The following is a 25,659-nucleotide window of genomic DNA, read 5'->3' as shown; positions in this document are numbered from 1 at the left end:
ACTCAGGGGTCCTGCCCCAAGTCCCCTCTTCTCTCAGACCCAGGAGTCCAGGCCCCAGCCCCTTCTCCCTCAGACCCAGGAATCCAGGCCCCCAGCCCCCTCCTCTCTCAGACAGAGGAGAGGCCCCCTGCCCCCTCCTCTCTCAGACCTCCTCAGGGAGCCAGGAGTCTCTGCCCACAGCCCTACGCTGGGAGACTGGACAATAAGGACCACATTTCATCTCTCCTTAGTTTTTCTTTCTGAGAAATGGGTGGCACTAGAGGCATGGGAACTGTGGAAACTGGCAGTGGCTCTGGGGTCCCTCCTGCTCCCATGAAACTTCACCCCCCCTCTCCTGCAGCTGCTGTTCACCCAGAAGACAGACCGCCAGCTGCTGGTGCTCCAGGACGCCGTGGCCCATTCCGCTGCCACCCCTACTTCTTCCTGCCTCTTCTCTGTCCATAGCTCCATGCAGGTGCCTCCCCCACTGCCTCTGTTTCCCCATGTGTCTTTATTGGTCAGTGGGGAGGGAGGGGCTAGGAGCAGAGTCCCCGAACTGGGGTCTCCAGAACTTCCACTCTGATTTTCTGTATGGGGGTTGGGGGATAGGGAAGCTTGGCCAAGGGGTATTCCTATGACTCCAGCTTTATTATTATTATTTTTTTCTGCGTAACACCCACCCCTGCCCTGGTGAAATGGGAACATGTGCACCCAGGGGTAGATTTTAAAAGCAACCAAACAGCATATTTTAATAAGGTCTCCCCTTCTCAGAAGTAACGCAGCTACTTGTGTTTTGAGAATCCTTCTAGACTTCCTTAAAACTGCGGAGGTGGTTAGGGGGCAGCTCATTTATAGTTAACAACAGACGGCCAGAGTGGTGGCTCATGCCTGTAATCCCAGCACTTTGGGAGGCCACGGCGGGCGGATGACCTGAGGTCAGGAGTTCGAGACCAGCCTGGCCAAGATGGCGAAATCCCATCTCTACTAAAAATACAAAAATTAGCCGGGCATGGTGATGCGAGGCTGAGGCATGAGAATTACTTGAATCTGAGAAGGCAGAGGTTGCAGTGAGCCGAGATTATGCCACTGTACTCCAGCCTGGGCGACAGAGTGAGACTTTGTCTCAAAAAACGAACCAAAAAAATCCCTAATCCAAAATGCTCAAAAATCTGAAACTCTTTGAGTGCCTACATGATGCTGCAAGGAAATGCACATTGGAGCAGTTTGGGTTTCAGAGTTTTAGGTTAAAGATGCTCAACCCAAATATTCCAAAATCTGAAAAAAAAATCCCAAATCTGAAAACTTTTCTGGTCCCAAGTATTTTGGAGAAGGGATATTCAACCTGTCCTTTTGAAAAATGTGTATATTAGCTACTAGTTGGCTTTTCTTTTTAAAAATGATATATTTTGAACATATTTATGGGATACCTATGATATTACATGCATAGAATGCGTAATAAGTCAGGGTATTGGGGTATCTATCACCTCAAATGTTTATCATTTCTGTGTGTTGAGAACATTTCAAGTCCTCTTCTAGCTTTTTTTTTTTTTTTTTTGACAGAGTCTCACTCTGTTGCCCAGGCTGGAGTGCAATGGTGGGGATCACAGCTCACTGCAGCCGCAACCTCCCAGGCTCAGGTGATCCTCCTTGAGTAGCCGGGACCACAGGCACGCACCATGCACCACCATGCACAGCTGATTTTTGAAGTTATTTTCGTAGAGATGGGGTCTCCCTATGTTGCCCAAGCTGGTTTTGAACCCTTGGGCTCAAGTGGTCCTCCTGCTTTAGCCTCCCAAATTGCTGGGATTACAGGCATAAGCCACCGCACATGGGCCCAATTTGTAGAGATAGGGTCTCACTGGCTTTTATTTATTTATTTATTTATTTATTTTGAGACAGAGTTTTCCTCTTGTTGCCCAGGCTGGAGTGCAATGGCGCGATCTCAACTCACTGCAACCTCCGCCTCCTGGGTTCAAGCGATTCTCCAGCCTCAGCCTCCCGAGTAGCTGGGATTACAGGCATGCACCACCATGCCTGGCTAATTTTTGTATTTTTAGTAGAGATGGGGTTTTGCCATGTTGGCCAGGCTGGTCTCGAACTCCTGACCTCAGGTGATCTGCCCACCTTGGCCTCCCAAAGTGCTGGGATTACAGGTGTGAGCCACTGCACCTGGCCCACTGGTTTTTATTTTTTAACTTAACTCTATCTTGGAGATTGTTTTATATTGATACATTTAGAGTTGCCTCTTTTTAATGACTTCACAATAATAACAATAATAATAACATTGACAATGGCAATAATCATAACAATGGTTTTATTGAGGCATTATAGTATGCAAGGCATGGTTACAAATGCTTCTGCTGATTGGCTTACTGATTTGTCTTTGCAACAAATCTGTGAGCTAGGTTCTTGTTTCCATGTTATAGGCAAAAACACCAAGACAGAGAGGTTAAGTTGTTTAACCAGCTAGTATGTGGCAGAGCTGGGATTTGAACCCAGGTACTCTGTTTTCAGAACTTAGGTTCTTTTTCCTTTTTTTTTTTTTTTTTGAGATAGGGTCTGGCTCTGTCACCCAGGCCAGAATGCAGTGACATGATCTGCCTCCCAGGCTCAAGCCATCCTCCCACCTCAGCCTCCAGAGTAGCTGGGACTACAGCCACCACACCCATCTAATTTGTGTGTGTGTGTGCGCGTGTGTGTCTGTGTGTGTGTGTGTAGAGATGGGGTTTTGCCACGTTGCCCAAGTTGGTCTTGAACTCCTTGAACTCAAGCGATCTTCCTGCCTCGGCCTCCCAAAGTGCTGGGATTACAGGTGTGAGCCACCACACCCAGCCTCCTAGAGCCTAGGTTCTTAATCACTCTGGGCTTCACAACTCTACTGTGGGGGCATGGAACAGCTCTCCCTCTGCAGATGGTGATTTGAGGGTTTTTTTGCAGTTTAAGCAATACTGTTAAGAATACCAGTGTGTGGGCCGGGCATGGTGGCTCATGCCTGTAACCCCAGCATTTTGGGAGGCTGAGGCGGACAATCACCTGAGGTCAGGAGTTCCAGACCTGGGCAACAGAGTGAGACTTTGTCTTAAAAATAAATAAATAAATACATAAATAATAACAGTGTGCATCAGCTCATGCCTATAATCCAGCACTTTGAGAGGCCAAGGTGGGTGGATCCCTTGAGGTCAGGAATTCAAGACCAGCCTGGCCAACTTGGTGAAACCCCATCTCTACTAAAAATACAAAAAATTGGCTGGGCGCGGTGGCTCATGCCTGTAATCCCAGCACTTTGGGAAGCTGAGACAGGCAGATCACAAGGTCAGGAGTTTGAGACCAGCCTGGCCAACATGGTGAAACCCCGTCTCTACTAAAAATACAAAAATTAGCTGGGTGTAACGCACGCCTGTAGTCACAGCTACTTGGGAGGCTGAGGCAGGAGAATTGCTTGAACCCGGGAGGCGGAGGTTGCAGTGAGCTGAGATCATGCCACTGCACTCCAGCCATGGGAGACAGAGCGAGACTCCATCTCAAAAACAACAACAATAACAACAACAACAAAAACGCCAGGTGCAGTGGCTCACGCTGGTAATCCCAGCACTTTGGGAGGCTGAGGCGGGCAGATCATAAGGTCAGGAGATCGAGACCAGCCTGGCTAACATGGTGAAACCCTGTCTGTACTAAAAATACAACAAATTAGCCTAGTCCCAGCTACTCGGGAGGCTGCAGCAGGAGAATTGCTTAAACCTGGGAGGCAGAGGTTGCAGTGAGCCGAGATTGCACCACTGCACTCCAGCCTGGGCGACAGAGCCAGACCTTGTCTCAAAAACAAAAAAAAAATTAGCTGGGTGTGCTGGTGCGTGCCTATAATCCCAGTTACTTGGGAGGCTGAGGCAGGAGAATAGTTTGAACCCAGGAGATGGAGGTTTCGGTGAGCTAAGGTCGCACCACTGCATGCCAGCCTGGGCGACAGAGCGAGACTCCATCTTAAAAAAAAAATCTTGTTATTTATTAATCAATATTAATAACACTAATTTTAAAGCACTTAATATAGGTCAGAGTCTGTTCTAAACCATTTTATCACTTTGAACCTTATGGAATTGCTATTATTTGGTGGCAAGAAACAGTCATATACTGGCAATTCCCCTGGCTCAACCTAACACATAAAATTTCATTTTTTCTTGAGAAGAACCCCCACAAGCAGGTTCCGTTATTATTTGGGTGAAGGGTTAGCAGATGTTCTTCTGTATGGGAAATTAACTTTCTGGCTGCTTCCCCTGGAAACCTGATGAAGGTAGGTGCCAGCTGTGTTGCCAGGCAACGTGACTTAGCATAGCAATTACCCTTATTAGTAAATTGCATATATGAAAATACTTGGTGGGACGCCATGTCCAGTCCTATGGAGTTGTCACCTGAGTTGTTGGCCCCTGTGCACTGGAGGCCTCTAAGCCCAGGTGCACCCTGTACCCACCAATGTGGATCATTGCTTAGCTTCTGGATCTCACCTGGGGGCCATGCATGCTCTACATGCATTGTGGGAGGTCACTCATTTAATCCTTGCAACAACCCAGGAAGGGCAGAGAGATGTTACCCACTTTACAGAGAGGATACCTCGCTTGAGAAGAGAAATGACTTGCCTACGTCACGCACCCAGGAAGTGGCAGAGCTGGGATTTGAACCCGAACCGGCCTGTTTCTATGGCCTGCTGATGGCTTATGCAGTTCCTACAACATAAGTGCCATGCAGACAAAGCTGGGGTCTGTCCTGCCCACTTGGTTCCTCAGTGCCAAGTATCTAAGATCTCCCAGCTAGGAAGTGCTGGGAATGTGGCTGGAAGGAAGGAAAAAGTCAAGTAAAGCACAGGGATTTGAGCCTCAGTTTCTTCTCTGTGAAGTGGAGCTAACATTTCTCAACTCCCAGAGTTTTTATTTTTTTTAGTTTTCAGCTTTTGAGACAGTCTCGCTCTGTCACCCAGGCTGGAGTGGAGTGTAATGGTGCGATCTTGGCTCACTGCAGCCTCTACCTCCCAGGCTCAAGCGATTCTCCTGCCTCAGCCACCCAAGTAGCTGGGATTACAGGCATGTGCCAGGCTAATTTTTGTATTCTTTGTAGACATGGGGTCTCACTATATTGCCCTAGGCTGGTCTCAAATTCCTGAGCTCAAGTGATCTGCCTTCCCTGGACCTCCCAAAGTGCTAGGATTACAGGTGTGAGCCTTCATGCTTGGCCCAATGCCTGGCCCATTATTTTCTTACCCATGATTCCCCTTAACCCCTAAATATTCCTAAATTTACTACCTAATGTCAAGCCCATTCTGTTACACAAGCACAGTTCAATGATTGATTTCAGGAAACTAACACTGAGGCAACACTATTAGAATCCACAGACCTTATTTATATTTTGTCAGTTGTTCCACCAATGTTTTTCCCTTCCTCCCTCCCTCCCTCCCTTCCTTCCTTCTTCTCTCTCTCGCTCTTTCTTTCTTTTTTTTCTTTTTGGCAGAGTCTTGCTCTGTCGCCCAGGCTGGAGTGCAGTGGTGTGATATCGGCTCACTGCAACTTCTGTCTCCCTGGTTCAAGTGATTCTCCTGCCTCAGCCTCCCAAGTAGCTGGAATTACAGGTGCCCACCACCATGCTCAGCTTATTTTTGTATTTTTAGTAGAGACAGGGTTTCACCATGTTGGCCAGGCTGGCCTCGAACTCCTGACCTCAGGTGATCTGTCTGCCGCGGCCTTCCAGAGTGCTGGGATTACGGGCATGAGCCACTGTTCCTGGCCCCACTAGTGTTTTTTCTAGCAAAAAATTCACAAAAGAAACAAACTTTTTTTTTCTTGGCTCAGGAACACAGGTTGCACTTAGTTGTCATGTTTATTTGCTTTTAAAAAGTTAACATTCTCCTCGTTCAAAATTCACACGGCGTGGGAGGATATTCAGAGAAGACTCTGCAGCTCTTGTTCCCCCTCCTACGCTGTTCACTTCCTGAGGGCCAGCAAGGTTACCAATTTCCCATGTGTTCCCCGGAGATATTCTGTGTTGACACAGCTAGTCATGTATGTACTTTCGCCCTCTTTTTATGCATACCTAGTTTATTCTATGCTGTTCTGTACTTGCTTTAAAAACAAAACAAAACAAAACAAAACTTTAAGAGACAGATCTCACTGTCGCCCAGGCTGGAGTGCAGTGGCATGATCATGGCTCACTGCAGCCTCAACCTCCCGGGCTCAAGTGATCCTCCCACCTCAGCGTCCCGAGTAGCTGGGACTACAGGTGCACGCTACCACACCTGGCCTTGCTTTTCTCTTGGATATTATGTTCTGTTTTTTCTTTTCTTTTTTGGATGTTATTTTCTATCTGGATGTAGGATGCATCTTCCTCTTGTTCTACACTGCAGAATTGTCCTTAGAGTCAGCTGGGTGCGGTGGCTCACGCCTGTAATCCCAGCACTTTGGGAGGCTGAGGCAGGTGGATCACTTGAAGTCAGGAGTTCGAGACCAACCTGGCCAATATGGTGAAACCCCATCTCTACTAAAAATACAAAAATTAGCCTGGCGTGGTGGCACACGCCTGTAATCCCAGCTACTCGTGAGGCTGAGGCAGGAGAATCACTTGAACCCAGGAGGCGGAAGTTGCAGTGAGCCAAGATTGTGCTACTGCACTCCAGCCTGGGTGACAGAGTGAGACTCCAACTCAAAAAAAAAAAAAAAAAAAAGTCTATGGAGTGCATAAGCCATGGTTCATTTACCTTGTCCCCTTTTGATGGACACTTAGGTGGTCTCCAGGCTTTTGCTAGCACAGATGGCACTGCAGGGAATCGCCTTGAACTCAGATGACTTTCCATGTATATGAGTATATCCATCCACTGAATTCCTACAAGTGGAATTGGGGCTCCATGGTTTATGCATTTGTCATTTAGATTTTTTTTTTTTAAAGCCAAGTTGCCCTCCATAAAGCTTGTTCCAGTAGAACACCCCCAGTATCATGTGACGGCATCTGGGTTTCCTACATAGCCACCAGCACGGTGGGTTTTTTGTTTTTTTGTTTTACTTATTTATTTTTTTGAGACAGGCTGTTGCTCTGTCGCCCAGACTGGAGTGCAGTGGCACAATCTCAGCTCACTGCAACCTTGACCTCCCGGGTTCAAGCAATACTCCCACGTCAGCCTCCACAGTAGCTGGGACTGCAGGCATGTGCCACTGTGCCCAGCTAATTTTTCTATTTTTTGTAGAGACAGAGTTTCACCATGGTACCCAGGCTGGTCTCCAACTCCTGGGCTCAAGCAGTTTACTTGCCTGGGCCTCTCAAAGTGCTGGCATTCTAGGTGTGAGCCACTGCGCCTGGCTGCAGTGAGTTTTTTTTTTTTTTTTTTTTTTTGAGATGGAGTCTCACTCTGTCGTTCAGTCTGGATTTCAGTGGTGAGATCTCAGCTCACTGGAACCTCTAACTCCCAAGTTCAAGCAATTCTCCTGACTCAGCCTCCTGAGTAGCTGGGATTACAGACACGTGCCACCACGCCTGGCTAATTTTTGTATTTTTAGTAGAGACGGGGTTTCACCATGTTGGCCTGGCTGGTCTCGAACGCCTGATCTCAAGTTATCCACCCGCCTTGGCCTCCCAAAGTGTTGGGATTACAGGCGTGAGCCACCACACCCAGCCCACAGTGGGATTTTTAGAAAGAGTTTTATCGAGGCATAATTCACGTCCCCATACAATTCATACATTTAAATTGTACAGTTCTGTGTCTTGTAGTATATTCAAAGTTGCGCAAACATTACCACAATCAATTTTAGAACATTTCCATTACCCCGCAAAAGAAACCATGCATCCCTTAGCCTCTTGGTTCCCCCATCTACCCCTGTCTGGGCAACCACAATTCTACTTCCCATTTCTATGTTAATTTGTCTGTTCCGGACATTTCTTTTTTTCTTTTCTTTTCTTTTTTTTTTTTTTTTTTTTTGAGACGGAGTCTCAAACTGTCGCCCAGGCTGGAGTACAGTGGCACGATCTCGGCTCACTGCAATCTCTACCTCCTGGGTTCAAGCGATTCTTCTGCCTCAGCCTCCCACGTAGCTGGGACTACAGGCGTGTGCCACCACGCCTGGCTAATTTCCGTATTTTTAGTAGAGACAGGGTTTCACCATACTGGCCAGGCTGGTCTCGAGCTCCTGGCCTCAGGTGATCAGCGCGCCTTGGCCTCCCAAAGTGCTGGGATTACAGGCATGAGCCACTGCGCTCAGCTTGATATTTCTTATAAATGGGATCATACCCCTGTGAGGTCCTTTCACTCAGCACATGGACAGTAGCGTTTTGATTTGTGCTGACTGGGTGGTGGTTTCACTGGGCAGTGCTCTGACTTAGGGTGGAGATCAAGCCTTTTTCCTACGCTCATGAGGCTTTTGTGTTTTCAGGGCTCCATTGGCCTCCAGAGGACTGGGAGCCTGCCCCGGAAAAGGGGAGAGAGGGCGAGCCAGAGGGGATCCCCCCGACCTCTGTCCTTCCACTGTACTGGTGAGGATCCCCTGTTCCCCACTTCCTTCCTGCATCAGCACCCATCCTGCAGCAGAGGATGGAGGAAACCCGCACCTATGCCTGCAGGGGAGAAGTGCAGGGGCTCAGGCCAGGGTGTATCCAGCCCTGTAACCTGGTCCCCTCTACCCTAGAATCGCTGGAGGCCTCAGCTCTCCCACCAGCAGTGGGGGACTCCGGCAGATACCCCCTCTACCAGCTACTGAACTGTGGCCGTGGGAATAGGTGAGACATCAGAGAGAAGGTGGGGAGATGGGAGAAGAGGCCCAGCCACTGTAACCCACCCCATCTGTGTTCCCTCCTCCTAGCTGTGGGGCCATCCACCCACACATTGCCCACATGGAGCGGCTCCTGCAGCAGGCCATGGCGGAGAGGGAGCGGCTGCTCAAGGCCCGGGTGAGAGCCCAGGCCATCCTCTTAGGAACAGAAGACTGCCCCAGCCCCTCCTCCCTCAGACCTGGGAGACCCCCAACCCCTCCTCCCTCAGACCCAGGAGTCCAGGCCCCCAGCTCTTCCTCTCTCAGACCCAGGAGTCCAGGACCCCAGCTCCTCCTCCCTCAGACCCAGGGGTCCAGGGCCCCAGCTCTTCCTCCCTCAGACCCAGGGGTCCAGGCCCCCAGCCCCTCCTCCCTCAGACCCAGGGGTCCAGGGCCCCAGCTCTTCCTCCCTCAGACCCAGGAGTCCAGGCCCCCAGTCACTCCTCCCTCAGACCTAGGGGTCCAGGCCCCCAGCCCCACCTCCCTCAGACCCACGGGTCCAGGCCCTCAGCTCCTTCACCCTCAGACCCAGGAGTCCAGCCTCCCAGGCCCACCTCAGTCAGACCCAGGGGTCCAAGCCCCCAGCCCCTCCTCCTTCAGACCCAGGAGTCCAGGCCCCCAGCCCCTCCTCCCTCAGACCCAGGGGTCCAGGCCCTCAGCCCCTCTACCCTCAGAACAGGGAAACTAGGACATTCTCCGGCCACCCCACCATCTTATGGGCTGGCATCCTCATTGAGTGCTTCATCCTGAATCCACAGGAAGGAACAAGAAGGGGCACGGAAGGTTCCTCAGGCCCTGCTGTTCCTGCCATCACGGTCAGTCCCACCCCCGCCCTCACGCCCACCGCTCCCTACTCTGTTTCTCCCCCTGACCTATGCCCTTTCTTACATCTGACCCTTTCCTCTCCTCCAATTGAACAGAAAAGTGTCCTGGGCTTGGCAAGGGAAAGGGAACTGCAGAGGACCAGTTCCTGTTCCCATGACCCGAAGACGGTCATCTCCATGTGTGGCAGGTCCTCGGGTAACTTGCTCTACTCTGCCTCAGTTTCCTCTTCTGTACATTGGTGACAATGTCAGCAGTCAGTACAGAGGAGGACGAGTCCATGCTGGGACTTACTCTCGGCCTCAAGCAATCCTCCTGCCTCAGCCTCCCAGGGTACTGGGATTATAGCGTGAACCACCATGCCCGGTCCATGCTGGAACTTTTCAAAATCATTTAAAATTTTGTTTTTGGCCGGGCACAGTGGCTCATGCCTGTAATCCCAGTACTTTGGGAGGCCAAGGTGGGTGGATCACCTGAGGTCAGGAGTTTGCAACCAGCCTGGCCAACATGGTGAAACCCCATCTCTACTAAAAATACAAAAATTAGCCAGGCGTGGTGGCACATGCCTGTAATCCCAGCTACTCGGGAGGCTGAGGCACGAGAATCACTTGAACCCACAGGTGGAGGTTGCAGTGAGCCAAGATTGCACCGCTACACTCCAGCCTTGGCGACAAGAGCAAAACTCCGTCTCAAAAAAAAAACAAAAAACCAAAAAACTGTTTTTATTTTTATTTATTTAAAAAACCTTTTTATTATAGAAATATTCAAGCATATGCACGAGAGAAGGAGTAGATTAATAGACCCCCAGGTGCCCACTGCGCAGCTTTAATCATTTTCAATATTGAATCTTGTACTTGCCAACTTTTTATTTATTTATTTTATTTAATGTTTTAAATTGTGTGAGTATGTACCAGGTATATATATTTTATTTTTATTTTTAATATTTTTCTTTTTTCTCATAAGTCTTCTGCAATCCTATATTTTTAATGTATTTTATTTTTGTAGAGATAGAGTCTTGCTATGTTGTCCAGGCTGATCTCAAACTTCTGGCCTCAAACAATCCTCCCATCTCAGCCTCCCAAGGTGCTAGAATTATAAGCATAATTCTAGGGCGTGGGGGCCCAGCCACCAATTTTATTTTACTAATCCCATACCTACATCCCACTCTGCACTGAAATATTTTAAAGCAAAATATTGTATCCTTTCACTGAAACATCACTGTCTCCAATAGATAGGCTTGCTTTTTGGGGGACAGAGTTTTACTCTTATCGCCCAGGCTAGAGTGCAGTGATGTGATCTCAGTTCACTGGAACCTCCGCCTCCCTGGTTCAAGCGATTCTTCTACCTCAGCCTCCCGAGTAGCTGAGAGTACAGGTGCCCACCACCACATCCATTTAGTTTTTTGTGTTTTTAGTAGAGGTGGGGTTTTGCCATGTTGTCCGGGCTGGTCTTGAACTCCTGACCTCAGGTGATCTGCCTGCCTTGGCCTCAAAAAGTGCTGGGATTACAAGTGTGAGCCACTGTGTCTGGCCAATAGTTTTTTTGTTTTATTTTTAACATAACAAAAATTCCATTGTCATATCTTATGAGATTATTAATTTCATTATATTGTAATATATAGTCCATATTCACATTTCTCTCATTGTCTCCAAAATATGTTTTTTTAAATTTATTTATTATTTTTCTTTCCCTTTTTTTTTTTTTTTCAAGAAGGAGTCTCACTTTGTTGCCCAAGCTGGAGTACAGTGGCACGATCTCGGCTCACTGCAACCTCTGCCTCCAGGGTTCAAGCAATTCTCCTGCCTCAGCCTCTGGAGTAGCGAGGATTACAGGTGCCCACCACCATGCCTGGCTAATTTTGTATTTATAGTAGAGACAGGGTTTCACCATGTTGGCCAGGCTGGTTTCGAACTCCTGACCTCAGGTGATCCACCCGCATTTGCCTCCCAAAGTGCTGGCATTACAGGCATGAGCTACCGTGCCTGGCTTTGTTTTCCATTTTTAACAGTAGAGACACTAGGTTGGCCAGGCTGGTATTGAATTCCTGGCCTCGAGCCTCCCTTCTGACCAGCCAAAGTGCTGAGATTATAGGCCTGAGCCATCATGCCTGACCCAAAATATCTTTTCACAGTTGATTTATTTGAATCTATATGCAAAGCACACACTATGCATTTGGTTTAATGTCTCTTAAATCTTTTAATCTCTAACAGTTCCGCCTCCCCATTAAAGAAAATGCTATTTATTTGTGGAAATAATCAAATCATTTATCCTGTTGACTTTTTCACATTCTTGATTTAGCTGACAGCTCCCTTACATAAATTATATTTTTGCCTATACTAATAACATTCATAGAATCAATGCGTTTTGTTATAAAGAATGATAAAGCTAGGCACTGTAGCTCACGCCTATAATCTCAGCACTTTGAGAGGCCGAGGTTGGAGGATCACTTGAGTCTCGGAGCTGGAGACCAGCCTGGGCAACATAGTGAGACCCTCATCTCTACAGAAATTTAAAAAATTAGCAGGTGTGGTGGTGCAAGCCTTTGGTCCCAGCTACTCGGGAAAAGGCTAAGGTGGGAGGATTGCTTGAGCCCAGTGGGTGGAGGCTGCAGTGAGCTATGATCGCACCACTGCACTCCAGCTTCAGTGACAGAGTGAGACCCTGCCTCAAAAAAAAAAAAAAAAAAGAATGATAGATAAAGTATTAAGAAAGTGGTCACTTTCTTCCTGATCTCACTTCTACTGCTGAGAAGCCTTCAAATCTATGTTTATACTTTTCCACATGCAACAATCAAGCCATATTTTGTGAATTTATCTCGTAAATAAGCACATCCTTCCTAACCTTTTTGTTTTTACCACCATCTGTCCTTCCCTTATTCATTTCAGCCAATATTTATTGAGTGCCTACTGTGGCTAGACCCTGGGTTATAGCAGTGACCAAGATGACAATCTCCACCTTTGGGGGAAGCTGATGTTTTAAGGGGGAAGATGGACACAAAGCAACATCAATATGTAAAATAAATAGCATGTCAGAGGCTGTTAAGAGCCAGGGAGCAAAATAAGGCAGGAACGGCAGTGGGGTCTTCTGCATTGTTAGGCATATGCTTGTGCTCATTAAAAACGAAGCACAGGCCGGGCGCGATGGCTCACGCCTGTAATCCCAGCACTTTGGGAGGCTGAGGCGGGCGGATCACCTGAGGTCGGGAGTTCGAGACCAGCCTGACCAACATGGAGAAACCCCGTCTCTACTAAAAATACAAAAATTAGCCAGGCATGGTGGCATGTGCCTATAGTCACAGCTACCCGAGAGGCTGAGGCAGGAGAATCGCTTGAACCCAGGAGGCAGAAGTTGCAATGAGCCAAGATCACAGGACTGCCTTCCAGCCTGGGTGACAGAGCAAGACTCTGTCTCAAAACAAACAAACAAACAGAATTGCTCCTGCTCTGGTGTTCTGCCTGGCTTGTAGCGTCATCATTTATTAAACAGTCCCCTGCTGTGTGCTTTGTCCCCTGCTGTACACCCCTGCTATTTGTTGTGCACATCAACAAGTTTGTCCCTGGGCTTCACACCTAGAAGAGGAACCTCTAAGTGAGAGACCGTGAGGGCAGCCAGCTCATCCTTGAAACAGCCCCAGAGGAGGGTGCTGTGATAACCCTGGTGTTTTAGCACAGGGAACTGAGGCTCCCAGAGGGGCAGGAGTTCTGTGGAGGTGACACAGCCAGGCAGTGGTGGAATCCCAAGCCCATCCCTGGTCTCCTCCTAGATTGGGGCCCAGCTCCCCTACGCCCTAGTTTGGTGACCTTGGAGAGTCACCTCTTCTTAAAACCTCAGTTTCTTGATCTGTCTAATGGGGACATTAATGGGTTGTTTTGGAGAAGAAACGAGATAATCACAGTGACCACTTGGCATAGTGCCTGACACAGAGCGGGAGCTTCCACACGCGGTGGTGATCCTTGGTCTTCCTGTGTGGATTTGGGGAGATTGCAGGCCCAGCGGGTGCTCTTTAAACCTGGCCTTTCCCTCTCTGCAGTCCTCCTCCCTAATCCTTCTCATTTCCCCACCTCACTCTCCTGTCTCCAACCAGTAAATCTCATCTGTTTCTCATCCCTTCTTGCTCTGGCCTTGCTTCAGTTTTCTTTCTTTTCATTCTTTCTTTTTTTTTTTTGAGACACGGTCTCCCTTTGTCCCCCAGGCTGGAGTGCAGTGGTGTGATCTCGGCTTAGTGCAACCTCCACCTCCTGGGCTCATGCAGTCCTCCCACCTCAGCCTCCCAATTAGCCGGGATCCTAGGCACACACCACCATGCCTGGCTAATTTTTGTATTTTTTTTTTTTTTGAGACAGAGTTTTGCTCTTGTTGCTGGGGCTGGAGTGCAATGGTGCCATCTTGATTCACTGCAACCTCAGCCTCCCGAGTAGCTGGGATTACAGGCATGCACCACCACACCTGGCTAATTTTGTATTTTTAGCAGAGATGGGGTTTATCCATGTTGGTCAGGCTGGTCTCAAACTCCCGACCTCAGGTGATCCCCCCACCTTGGCTTCCCAAAGTGCTGGGATTATAGGCGTGAGCCACCACGCCCAGCCTAATTTTTGTATTTTTTGTAGAGACGGGGTTTCGCCATGTTGCCCCAGGCTGGTATCAAACTCTGGGTTTAAGCGATCTCCCCTCTTGGCCTCCCAAAGTGCTGGGATTACACGTGTGAGCCACCACACCCATCCTGCTTCAGTTTTCTAACTCCTTGACACTCAAAGTGTGGCTGGTGGAACAGCAGCATCAGGGCCCACCTGGGAGCTTGTCAGACATGCAGAACTTCTCCCCCTACTCCAGACCCCACCCTGAAATGACTGAATCAGAGTCTGCATTTTAACATTTTAACAAAATCCCCAGTGGATCTGCTTGCATGAAGAAATCTGAGATGTACTACCCTGAACCTCAGTTTGACCTCCGGAATCATACCACTGTTTGCAGGGATTATTTGGGAAGAATAGGTTGGATCAGACCAGCTCATGGTCAGGCTCTCATAAATAGTGGACACTTGTATTGCCTTAAATCCTCCTCCCCAACCTGTATGACCATCTGAGGTGACCACTCTACCTGGTGAGTCCTGGCTCTGTCAGCTCTGGCTGTGTGACTTGTGCTGAGTGACTTAACCTCTCTGAGTCTTGGTTTCCACATCTGTGAAATGGAGATAAACGTACTTACCCCTCCAGGAGAGTTTGAGGGGGCAGAGATTATACGTAGAAAGTACTTAGCAGAGGATTATATTCATTAATTTCATCACAACAATAATAACAACAATAATAATGTAAACAAGCTCTCTTTCTTTTTCTTTTTTGAGACAGGGTCTCACTCAATCACCCAGGCTGGAGTGCAGTGGTGCAATCATAGCTCAATGCAATTTCGATCTCCTGGGCTCAGCCTCCTTAGTAGCTGGAACTACGGGTGTGCGCCACCAGGCGCAGCTAATTTTTTGGATTTTTAGTAGAGATGGGGTCTCACTATATTGCCCAGGCTGGTCTCCAACTCATAGCCTCAAGTGATCCTCCCACTTCAGCTTCCCAAAGTGCTGGGATTACAGGCATGAACCACTGCACATAGCTTCTCTCTCTCTCTCTCTTTTTTTTTTTTTTTTTTTAAATAGAGAAGGGGTCTTCTGTGTTGCCCAGACTGGTTTCAAACTTCTGGGATCAAGGGATCCTCCCACCTCAGCTTCCTGAGTAGCTGGAATTACAGGCTCAAGCCACCACACAGGCTCCAATCTTCATTTCTTTTTTCCAAAAAAAAATTTTTTTTTTCAGAGACAGGATCTCGCTATGTTGCCCAGGCTGCCCTTGAATTCTTAGGCCTAAGGGATCCTCCTGCCTCAGCCTCCCAAAGTTCTGAGATTACAGGCATGAGCCACCATGCCCGGCCCAATGTTCATTTCTGTTGATAGGCCTCTGATGTTTCAGGGTGAGCTCTAGGGTCAGAAATACCTGGGTTTGTGTCCCGGTTCTGCTGCCTAGAAGCTCTGTGTGACCTCGGGTGCATTATGTCATCTCTCTATACCTCATTTTGCTCATTTGTAAAATGGGGCTCACAGTTGCCATGAAGTGCCAAGGAGCTGATGTCCATAAAGTCCTGGGCCGAGCATCATAGTCAATCCATGTAGCCGTTGCATTTGTCAGATGGTGCTAATTAATATTACCCTCTAAATGCTGTAGCGGGCCTTACACGCAAGCTGCTATGACTTGCTCCCCTCGAGGGGCTCCAGGCTGTAGAATCCCCCGCCCCTTACATCAGCTGCCCCTTCTCTTTGCTCCCCAGGCCCCGCCCACCCCACCCCACTCTCCAGGCCCGCGAATCTTGGATCTCCGGCAGCATCTGGAGGGGTGGGGCCACAACCCGGAAAACTGCCCACATGTGCAGGTGTCTGGGGGCTGCTGCCGCGGACCCCTGGTGAAGATGGGTGGCCGCATCAAGACCTGGAGGAAGCGATGGTTCTGCTTTGACCGCCAAGCCCGCCGCTTGGCCTACTATGCGGGTAAGCCCAGCCTGGCCACCACGGGCCCCGGGACGCTGGAATTCCACTCCGGAGGCCTTTCCTCTACAGGCAACGGAAGTCCTGGCCCCCACTTTCCATGTTCCCCTGGATCCAGAAGTTTGGTTCCCTAGCTCCTACCTTCTCTACAACCCAGGAGTCCAGGCTCCCAGCTCCCTCTTTCCTCCATACCCTGGAGTCCAGATCCCCAGCCCCTCTTTAAGCCACCGAGAATTCAAACCCCCAGTCCTCCTCAGGGACATAGATAACAGTTTAGTACAATTCAAGCTTTCCAGGGCCCATGTTCCTAAGACATCCATGAGTCTGAACCTGCACTGTCAGCTGCCCCCAACCCCCCAACGGCCAGGAGTCTGGGGCCCTTGTCCTTCTTCTCAAGGAGAATCAATTATTCCAAACCTCTCCTTGGACACTTTGTTTTGTTTGTTTGTTTGTTTGTTTGTTTTGAGACAGAGTCTCGCTCTGTCGCCCAGGCTGCGGTGCAGTGGCACGATCTCAGCCCACTGCAACCTCCACCTCCCTGGCTCAAGCGATTCTCCTGCCTCAGCCTCCCGAATAGGCAGGACTACAGGCTCATGCCACGACACCTGGCTAATTTTTTGTATTTGTAGTAGAGACTGGGTTTCACTGTGTTAGCCAGGATGGTCTCGATCTCCTGACCTTTTGATCCGCCTGCCTCAGCCTCCCAAAGTGCTGGGATTACAGGCTTGAGCCACTGCGCCCAGCCTCCTTGGACACTTACCTGTATGACCCTGTATGACCATTTGACTCTACTTGGTGAGTCCTGGCTCTGTCAACTCTGGCTGTGTGACTTGTGCCAGGTGATTTAACTTCTCTGAGTCTTGGTTTCCACATCTGTGAAATGGAGATAAATGTACTTACCCCTCCAGGAGAGTTTGAGAGGGTTAGAGATTTTACCTAGAAAGTGCTTGAGCACTCCCTGAGTTCCTTCCCTTCTCAGAGACCAAGACATTCAGGGCCTAGGATTCCAGCTCCACAGACCCCATTCCCTAATCGTGTCCAGTTTCTGCACCCAGTCTCCCATCCAGCGTTAACATTCACTCACCTCCCAACCTTTAGAGACCTTCAGACTCTTGTCACCATGTTTCTTACCCCAAATCCAGTCTCAGGACTTAGGGCCAATGACCCTCACCTCGACACACACAGACACACCTTTCTCACTGGCTCTCTTTTTCTCTTACCTCCCCTACCAGACAAGGAAGAGATCAAGCTCAAAGGTGTCATCTACTTCCAGGCCATTGAGGAAGTCTATTACGACCACTTACGCTGTGCCTTCAAGGTGAAGCCCCTCAATGTCACCCTGCCCTCCCAGCTGGAGACCCAGTTGGAGTCAGGCCTTATCTCATCCCTGGCTCATCCTGGGGAAAGCCACCTGCAGCTTCTCCTGTCAGGGTACTCATAGGAGTACCTGTTTGTTGCAGAGAAAACAAACAGGTCACCTGACTGCAGGACTAAAAATTAAGAGCCCAGACTCTAGTTTTCAGCCACTGTTAATTTTCTTTTTTTTTTTTTAAGATGGAGTCTCATTCTGTCACCCAGGCCGGAGTGCAGTGGCACCATCTCGGCTCACTGCAACCTCCGCCTCCCTGGTTCAAGCAATTCTCCTGCCTCAGCCTCCTGAGTAGCTGGGATTATAGGCACCGTGCCTGGCTAATTTTTGTATTTTTAGTAGAGACAGGGTTTCACTGTGTTGGCCAGGTTGGTCTCAAACTCCTGACCCACCTCAGCCTCTCAAAGTTCTGGGATTACAGGTGTGAACCACCACACCACACACGGCTCTTTTTTTTTTTTTTTTTTTTTTTTTTTAGACGGAGTCTGGCTCTGTCGCCCAGGCTGGAGTGCAGTGGTGCCATCTTGGCTCACTGCAACCTCTGCCTCCCAGGTTCAAGGGATTCTCCTGCCTCAGCCTCCCAAGTAGTTGGGATTACAGGCACGCCACCACACCTGGCTAACTTTTGTATTTTTAGTTGAGATGGGGTTTCACTATGTTGGCCAGGCTGGTCTCGAACTCCTGACCTCATGATCTGCCCACCTTGGCCCCCCAAAGTGCTGGGATTACAGGCGTGAGCCACCACACCTGGCCTGTCACTGTTAATTTTCTTGGAGCAAAAGTTTTAGAGCCAAAATATGGCAAACTCTGATGTTAAACTGGGAATAAATGAATGAATAGGTCAGAGCAAGAGTGGGGCAGCCTGGGAGCATCTAAAGGAGATGATCTGCCAGGCGTGGTGGCTCATGCCTGTAATCCCAACATTTTGGGAGACCAAGATGGGAGGATTGCAGGAGGCCAGGAGTTTGAGACCAGCATGGTCTCAAACTGTTTTTTTTTGATCCCATAGCAAGATCCCATCTCTGTTTTCTTTTTAATTTTTTAAATGAAAAATAAATAAAGGAGATGGTTGTTAGTTGGCTCCTGCCAACAGTTGCCAAGTGGGAGTGGGCCCCATGGTGTTATCTTGTATTTATTTTTTCCCAGAGAACTCAGGAATTGGAACTTGAATAAAGCACAGTGCCAAAAATTTAAACGTTGGCAACTGATACAATATTTAGAAAGCTCTGTGGAGAATAACCAAACTGTGGCTTTTTAGCAATTAGGTTGGAATCTCAGCTATGTAATATCAGGAAAGTGACTTCCTTTCTTTAGCCTTTAGCCTTAGTTTTCTTTGTTTCTTTTCTTTTTTTTTTTCCTTGCTCCGTCGCCCAGGCTGGAGTGCAGTGGTACAATCATAGCTCACTGCAGCCTCTATTCTCGGGCTCAAGCAATCCTCCTGCCTCAGCCTCCTGAGTAGCTAGGACTATATGTGTGTGCCACCACACCCAGCTAATTTGTTTTGTTTTGTTTTTCTGGTATTTTTTTGTAGAGATGGGGTCTCCCTATGTTGCCCAGGCTGGTCTTGAACTCCTGAGTTCAAGCAATCAATCTGCTTCAACCTCCCAAAGTGCTGGGATTACAGGCGTGAGCCACCCAGCCCAGCCAGCCTTAGTTTTCTCATGTGTAGAATGGGCACGCATCAACCCATTCCATCAGGGTTATTGAGAGGGCTAAAAACAGATTATGGACATAAGGGATTTACTCAATTTGGGACTGGCAAGTGGGTACTCAAATAACGGATTCTAGACACTAACTTTCCCCAGGTACAAGGGGACCTAGATTTTGGGGAGGTGGAATTTGAATGCTTGTATTTCTAATATAGGAGAAGTTAGGCTGAGAGAAGACGCCGTAAGTCCTACTTTTAAATTTCTCGGCCTGGCGCAGTGGCTCACGCCTGTAAGCCCAGCACTTTGGGAGGCCGAAGCAGGCGGATCACAAGGTCAAGAGATCGAGACCATCCTGACAAACATTGTGAAACCCGGTCTGCACTAAAAATACAAAAATCAGCTGGGCGTGGTGGCGCACGCCTGTAGTCCCAGCTACTCGGGAAGCTGAGGCAGGAGAATCGCTTGAACTCGAGAGGTGGAGGTTGCAGTGAGCCAAGATTGGGCCACTGCACTCCAGCCTGGTGACAGAGCCAGACTCCGTTTCAAAAACAAAAGAAAAAAAATTTATCTTGCCCCTAATTTATCAATAGCGCTCTACATATGTTAATTTTAAGCACTTTCTTGTGTTAATTCATTTAATCCTTATGATCCAGTGAGGTAGGTGGCATCATTTGGGAAGACAGGGAAACTGACATTCAGATACTTAAGTATCTGACTTACCACACAGACTGTAAGCAGCAAGGCTGGATTCGCACCCAGACTGTGGCCGGTGTCTTTTGTCTTAATTACCCTCACTTTCTGCTTATTCCAGAGCCCCAACCCCCGCCTGACCTTCTGCGTCAAAACCTACGAACGCCTTTTCTACATGGTGGCTCCGAACCCCGAAGCCATGCGCATTTGGATGGACGTCATCGTGACAGCAGCTGATGAAAACCACGCCCCCTGAGTGGCCCCGCCCTCTTGGGGGAAGTCCCTTCGAGGCTCCGCCGGCGCGGGGCGCGGGGGCGTTCCTGGGCCCCGCCCACTGCCGGAAAACTTGGTCGCACCGCTTTGGAACTCTCCCGGGAATTCCGCAGGCGCCGCAGCTCAGCTGGCCTGAGCTGCTGCGTTCTGGGTTGCAGGTGCCTTGCCTCCGACGGGATCGCCGGCCCCTGAGGCCCTGCCCGGGACAGGAGGAAGATTGCAGGGGCGGGAAGAAACTATTTATTGGTGCTCCTGTGATACCGAATTAAATACGGAGGAAAAACAGGAATTGCTGCTGTGGTTTCCAGCCCAGGCATCCGGGGCCCCTGGGACCCTAGGCAGGACATCTGAGTTATAGGTGCCTCTGGGAACCACGCGTCCCACAGCCAGCTTTCTTTAGCAATGGAGGCCTTCAACTCTAAGGTCATGGCTGGGAGAAGGGGGTGAGAGGCATGTGTCCTTAGGGTTTGGCAGTTTTGCCTTTTTAGTTGTAGGCCCTTCTGTTTCCACCCTTTCTGGCCTGATGGGCTGCTGGAAATTTCTAGGAACTCCTAGGCTTCCCCTCTTTAGGCCTTTGCCTACGTTGTTCCCTCTGCCCTTTTCTTCCCTTTTTTTCTTTTATCTATTTATTTTTATAGAGATGGGGTCTCACTGTGTTGCCCAGGCTGGTCTCCAACTCCTGGACTTAAGCAATCCACCCACCTTAGCCTCCCAAGGTGCTGAGATTACAGGTGTGAGCCACCACGCCCAGCCCCTCTCCCTCCCTTAATCAGCTGCACCACATTCTTCCAGCCTTAGTTCAGTTGGCACCTCGTTCAGGAAGCCCTCACTGACTTTCCTGGCTGGGTCAGGCACCCCTTTTTGAGCTCTGTCATCCCATCCCTGAGGACCCTGGGTCATCATGGGCGATGGATCTGAGTCCTTTACGCACTGGGAGCTCCATGAGGCAGAGCCAGCATTGTCCTGGTCACTGCTGTTCCCAGCACCATAGAGCATGTCTCATTCCATGAAAGTGGAAAAAACCCAAAAAACAAACTCGCTTCCCATTCACCTCTGGGCCTTTGTACATTCTGTTCCCTTTGGTTAGGCACCTCTCCCCATTCCACAAAAGCCCTACTCATCATTTAGCTTTTAGTTCCTGTGTTAAATCTCTTTCTTTAGGAAGCCCTCCCTGATTTTCCTGGCAGGTCAGATGCTTCCTCTGGGCTTTTTTTTTGAGACAGAGTCTCGGTCTGTTGCCCAGGCTGGAGTGCAGTAGTGCAGTAGTGCAATCTCGGCTCACTGCAACCTCCACCTCTCAGGTTCAAACGATTCTCCTGCCTCAGCCTCCCGAGCAGCTGGGATTACGGGCACCCACCACCACACCACGCCTGGCTTTTTTTTTTTTTTTCTTTTTTTTTTTTGTTTGTATTTTTAGTAGAGATGGGGTTTCACCATGTAGGCCAGGCTAGCCTCCAACTCCTAGGCTCAAGCGATCTGCCTGTCTCGGCCTCCCAAAGTGTTGGAATTACAGGCGTGAGCCACTGCTCCTGGCCCTGGGCTTTTCATTATAGCCCTGACTGCCCCACCTGTGCCTCCCCATTCCCAACCCCGATCATTCTATCCTGTGCTTCTCTCATCATGGCCTTCACTACCCGGGATCATCACTGCTGTTGAGTCTGTCTCCCTCTCTGGCCTGGGAGTGAGTGCTGTCTTGGTCACCACTGAACCCTTGGTACAGCAGAGGGCCTGGTGCATTCTAGGTACGGAGGGAACATCTAGTGGTTGAATAAACTGATGGGAAAGTGATGCTAAGGGCTGGGGACTGTCATGAACAAGGCAGGCAGAGCTCTTTGGCTGACTTCATCCTTCAGGTCTCATCTACGGCGCCCCTTCCTTCAAGAAGCTCTCCCTGACCCCTAGGCCGGGTCAGGTGCCTGCTCTGGGCCTCTACAGTCCTCCAGGGTCCCCCACTTGAGCACTCTAGGCTGTCACTCTGGAGACAGCTCTTTCCTGCCTCAAAAAGTTCCCTTGAGTACCCAGATAGAGTGCTCTGAGTCCCGGGAGGGCAGACACCCAAATTCCTAGGTCCTCTGGGACTGTAGGTGTCCCTTGGCCTCTACCTTCAGGTGTGTGACATCTGTATTCTTAGATCAGTTCATCCCCCAGCCCCTCTGCAAACCGGGTCCCTTACTGAATCCCGCTTCATGGACATCTGACCAATGTAGACGACAGCTCCCCGTGTTCAGAAGAGCCCTGCTCTTGGGTTTAATGCTCTGTGGTCACTGTAGAAATTCGTAAATGTATCTTTGAATTTCTGTTTTGTAAGCTAAGACTAATGAGATAATGAAAGCATGATGAGGCAGCCTCACCTCTCTGGGACAAGTTTCCACTCCTGTCCCCACCTCCTTTTTTTTTCTTGAGACGGAGTCTTACTCTGTCACCTAGGCTGGAGTGCAGTGGCGTGATCTCGGCTCACTGCAACCTCTGCCTCCCAGGTTCAAGCGATTCTCCTGCCTCAGCCTCCTAAGTAGCTGGTATTTTAGGCACTGGCCACCACACCTGGCTAATGTTTGTGTTTTTAGTAGAGACAGGGTTTCATGTTGGCCAGGCTGGTCTGGAACTCCTGACCTCAAGTGATCTGCCTGCCTCGGCCTCCCAAAATGCTGGGATTACAGGCGTGAGCCACCGTGCCTGGCCTGTTCCCTTCTTAACTCTGCCCCATGATCACTGGCACTGTCCATCCCCGTTGTAGGCATGCCGCAAGAAGATCAGGGTTGGGTGCTTGTGTCTCATGGTATCTTGGGGTGGAACATGGCGGTGGGCATCTGGTGGGATGGAGAACCCAGCCAGGTTGCCCACGTTGTGGGGCAGGGTCCCTTCGAAGCCACTTTCGAAGATCTGTGCTGGTCCCACGAGTATCTCTGTGCCCAAGGGAACATAACATTAAACACCATGAGGGCTCAAGAGAAAGGCTGAGGGCCGGGTGCAGTGGCTCATATCTGTAATCCTAGCACTCTGGGAGGCTGAGACAGGAAGATCACTTGAGCCCAGGAGTTTGAGACCAGCCTGGGCAACATAGCAAGACCCTGTTTCTACAAAAAAAATTTAAAAATTAGCTGGACATGGTGGCACACGCCTGTAGTGGCAGCTACTTGGGAGGCTGAGGTGGGAGGATTGCTTGAGTCTGGGAGATAGAGGCTGCAGTGAGCTGTGAGCTGCATGCCAGCCTGGGTGGCAGTGAGACTGTCTCAAAAAAAAAAAAAAAAGAGATTGAGGCAGAAGAAAGGAAAAAAAGGTGTTTCTATTTTAGTACCTTTAACAGCACTCTTTCCTGTTTTTTTTGTTTTTGTTTTTTTTGTGAGACGGAGTTTCGCTCTTGTTGCCCAGGCTGGAGTGCAATGGTGCGATCTCCGCTCACTGCAACCTCTGCCTCCTGGGTTCAAGCGATTCTCCTGTCTCAGCCTCTGGAGTAGCTGGGATTACAGGCACACGCCACCACACCTGGCTAATTTTTTGTATTTTTAGTAGAAATGGGGTTTCACCATGTTGGTCAGGCTGGTCTGGAACTCCTAATCTCAGGTGATCCTCCCACCTCAGCCTCCCAAAGTGCTGGGATTACAGGCGTGAGCCACTGTGCCTGGACTCTTTTCCTGCCTTTCGAACCAGGTCTCTAAATTTCATTTTGCACTGGGTCCTGAAAATTACACAGTCAGCCCCGTCGCTGACTCCACTCCTTCCCTAACTTGTCCCAAATGGTGTATCCCAGAGGGAGTGGGCCTGAGTCAGGCTGGGAACCTCACTGGGCTCAGAGCCTGCTCTGCCACAGGGAGACAAGAAATCCAGAGTGAATATGGTCCTGGGCTTGTCTGAGGCCTGGGAGTGATCTGTATGGCTGGCGGCTGCCTCCGCACTGACCCCTGAGCCAGATTCTAGATTCTTTGCCATAAAATCTGCAAAGGATCTAGAAGAGCCAGCCACCTACCACGCAGCGGGCTTAAGTGGTGCCCTGCATTCAAACCTCCTTCTGTTCTCTGGTCATGGGCCAGGCAGGGGTCAGTGCCCAGAATCCGGGCAGGCCTGAGCAAGAGGTACCTCTCCACCCTGGGTCCCACTCCCTCCCGAGATGCTAGTTCTTCTGGTCTGGCCAGTTGGGGTTCCTCCCTGAAACTCTCCCACACAGCTGGGACCTGCAGGGCCTCCTGCTTCAGAGCAGCACACAATAATAATGCTAGTCTCACCCTGCCTGTCACTCACTGGGTGCCCGCTCTAGCCCTCAGGAGGTAGGGGTTTTCAGCTGAAGTTCAGAGAGGGAGATCGAGTTGCTTGAGGTTACACAGCAAGAGGGTGGCAGAGATAGGATTAAAATGTGTCTGTCCACTTCCAGACTCGATATTTTGCCCACTGCCTTACCCTACCATGAAAGATAATCCTTCTTTTGTTATAAAAAAGACACCGTGGGTCGGGCACGGTGGCTCACGCCTGTAATCCCAACACTTTGAGAGGCCGAGGCAGGCGGACACCTGAGGTCGGGAATTTGAGACCAGCTTGACCAACATGGCGAAATCCCATCTCTACTAAAAATACAAAAAATTTGCCGAGTGTGGTGGTGGATGCCTGTAATCCCAGCTACTCGGGAGGCTGAGGTAGGAGAATCGCTTGAACCCAGGAGGCAGAGGTTGCAGTGAGCTGAGATCGCGCCATTTGCACTCCAGCCTGGGAAACAAGAGTGAAACTCCGCCTCAAAAAAAAAAAAAAAAAGACACCTTGGAGGCTCAGAGAGGTGAAAGCATTTATGCAGCATCACACAGCAAAGCAAGAATCGGGGCTGAGATTCCAAGGCTGGGAGGCGGGGGGGCAGGAGCCAGTGCTGAATGAATGACTTCACAAGGAGTCATTCACTTTCTCTCTCTGAGCTTCAGCGTGATGCCAAGTGACCTCACCCAGGTGACTGAAGTGCTCATCATTGTTGGGAACGGGGGTGCCTCACAGGGTCTGGAGAACAGATAATATCTTTATAAACACGACCGCTGCTTGTCTCATCATCAGACAGTGAGCCAGCCCCCTGCAGCCAGGTCTGACATCTGACTCTGCCGCTTCCCTTGCTGTGTGAACTTGAACAGATACCTTCCTCTCTCTGGGTCTCAGAGTCTTCCTCTGTGAAAGAGATCCTCCTCTCTACCCCCTCGTTAGGAATTCAAGTGAGATTGCTTGTATAAGAGCCGACCACCCTGTGTGGCACACGGTTGGAGCTCAAGAAGTGAGGGCTATTACTAATAATAGTAATACTAACAATCTACTTATTATTATTATTATTGTTGAGACAGGGTCTTTCTCTGTCAATCAGGCTGGAGTGCAGTGACGTGATCACAACTTACTGCCGCCTTGACCTCCCAGGCTCAATGTGATCCTTCCACCTCAGCCTCCTGAGGAGTTGGATCTACAGGTGCGCACCACCACGCCTGGCTAATTTTTGTATTTTTTGTAGAGATAGGGTTTCACCATGTTGCCCCGGCTGGTCTCAAACTCCTGGGCTCAAGTGATCTGCCCGCCTCAGCCCCCACAAAGTGCAGGGATTACAGGCACCAGCCACTGTGCTTGGCC

General features: G+C 49.6%; 1 protein-coding gene across 1 annotated transcript in view; it reads left to right on the top strand.

Annotated features, from left to right (window-relative positions):
* The window catches only part of PHLDB3 (pleckstrin homology like domain family B member 3), a 30,301-nt gene extending 9,936 nt beyond the window's left edge, over positions 1–20,365 (top strand). The window contains exons 9-16 of the mRNA XM_030796959.1: positions 341–454; positions 8,376–8,475; positions 8,628–8,718; positions 8,802–8,889; positions 9,509–9,565; positions 15,882–16,098; positions 17,328–17,413; positions 19,925–20,365. Coding sequence (XP_030652819.1) covers positions 341–454; positions 8,376–8,475; positions 8,628–8,718; positions 8,802–8,889; positions 9,509–9,565; positions 15,882–16,098; positions 17,328–17,413; positions 19,925–20,059 — 888 coding nt within the window. The 3' untranslated portion in view covers positions 20,060–20,365. The remainder of the gene's footprint in view (positions 1–340; positions 455–8,375; positions 8,476–8,627; positions 8,719–8,801; positions 8,890–9,508; positions 9,566–15,881; positions 16,099–17,327; positions 17,414–19,924) is intronic.
* The last annotated feature ends 5,294 nt before the right edge of the window (positions 20,366–25,659 follow it).

Source organism: Nomascus leucogenys, chromosome 17 (assembly GCF_006542625.1).
Source record: "Nomascus leucogenys isolate Asia chromosome 17, Asia_NLE_v1, whole genome shotgun sequence".
NCBI classification, from domain to species: Eukaryota; Metazoa; Chordata; class Mammalia; order Primates; family Hylobatidae; genus Nomascus; species Nomascus leucogenys.
The sequence above is the reverse complement of the archived record's forward strand: the minus strand, read 5'-3'. Positions and strand labels throughout refer to the sequence as shown.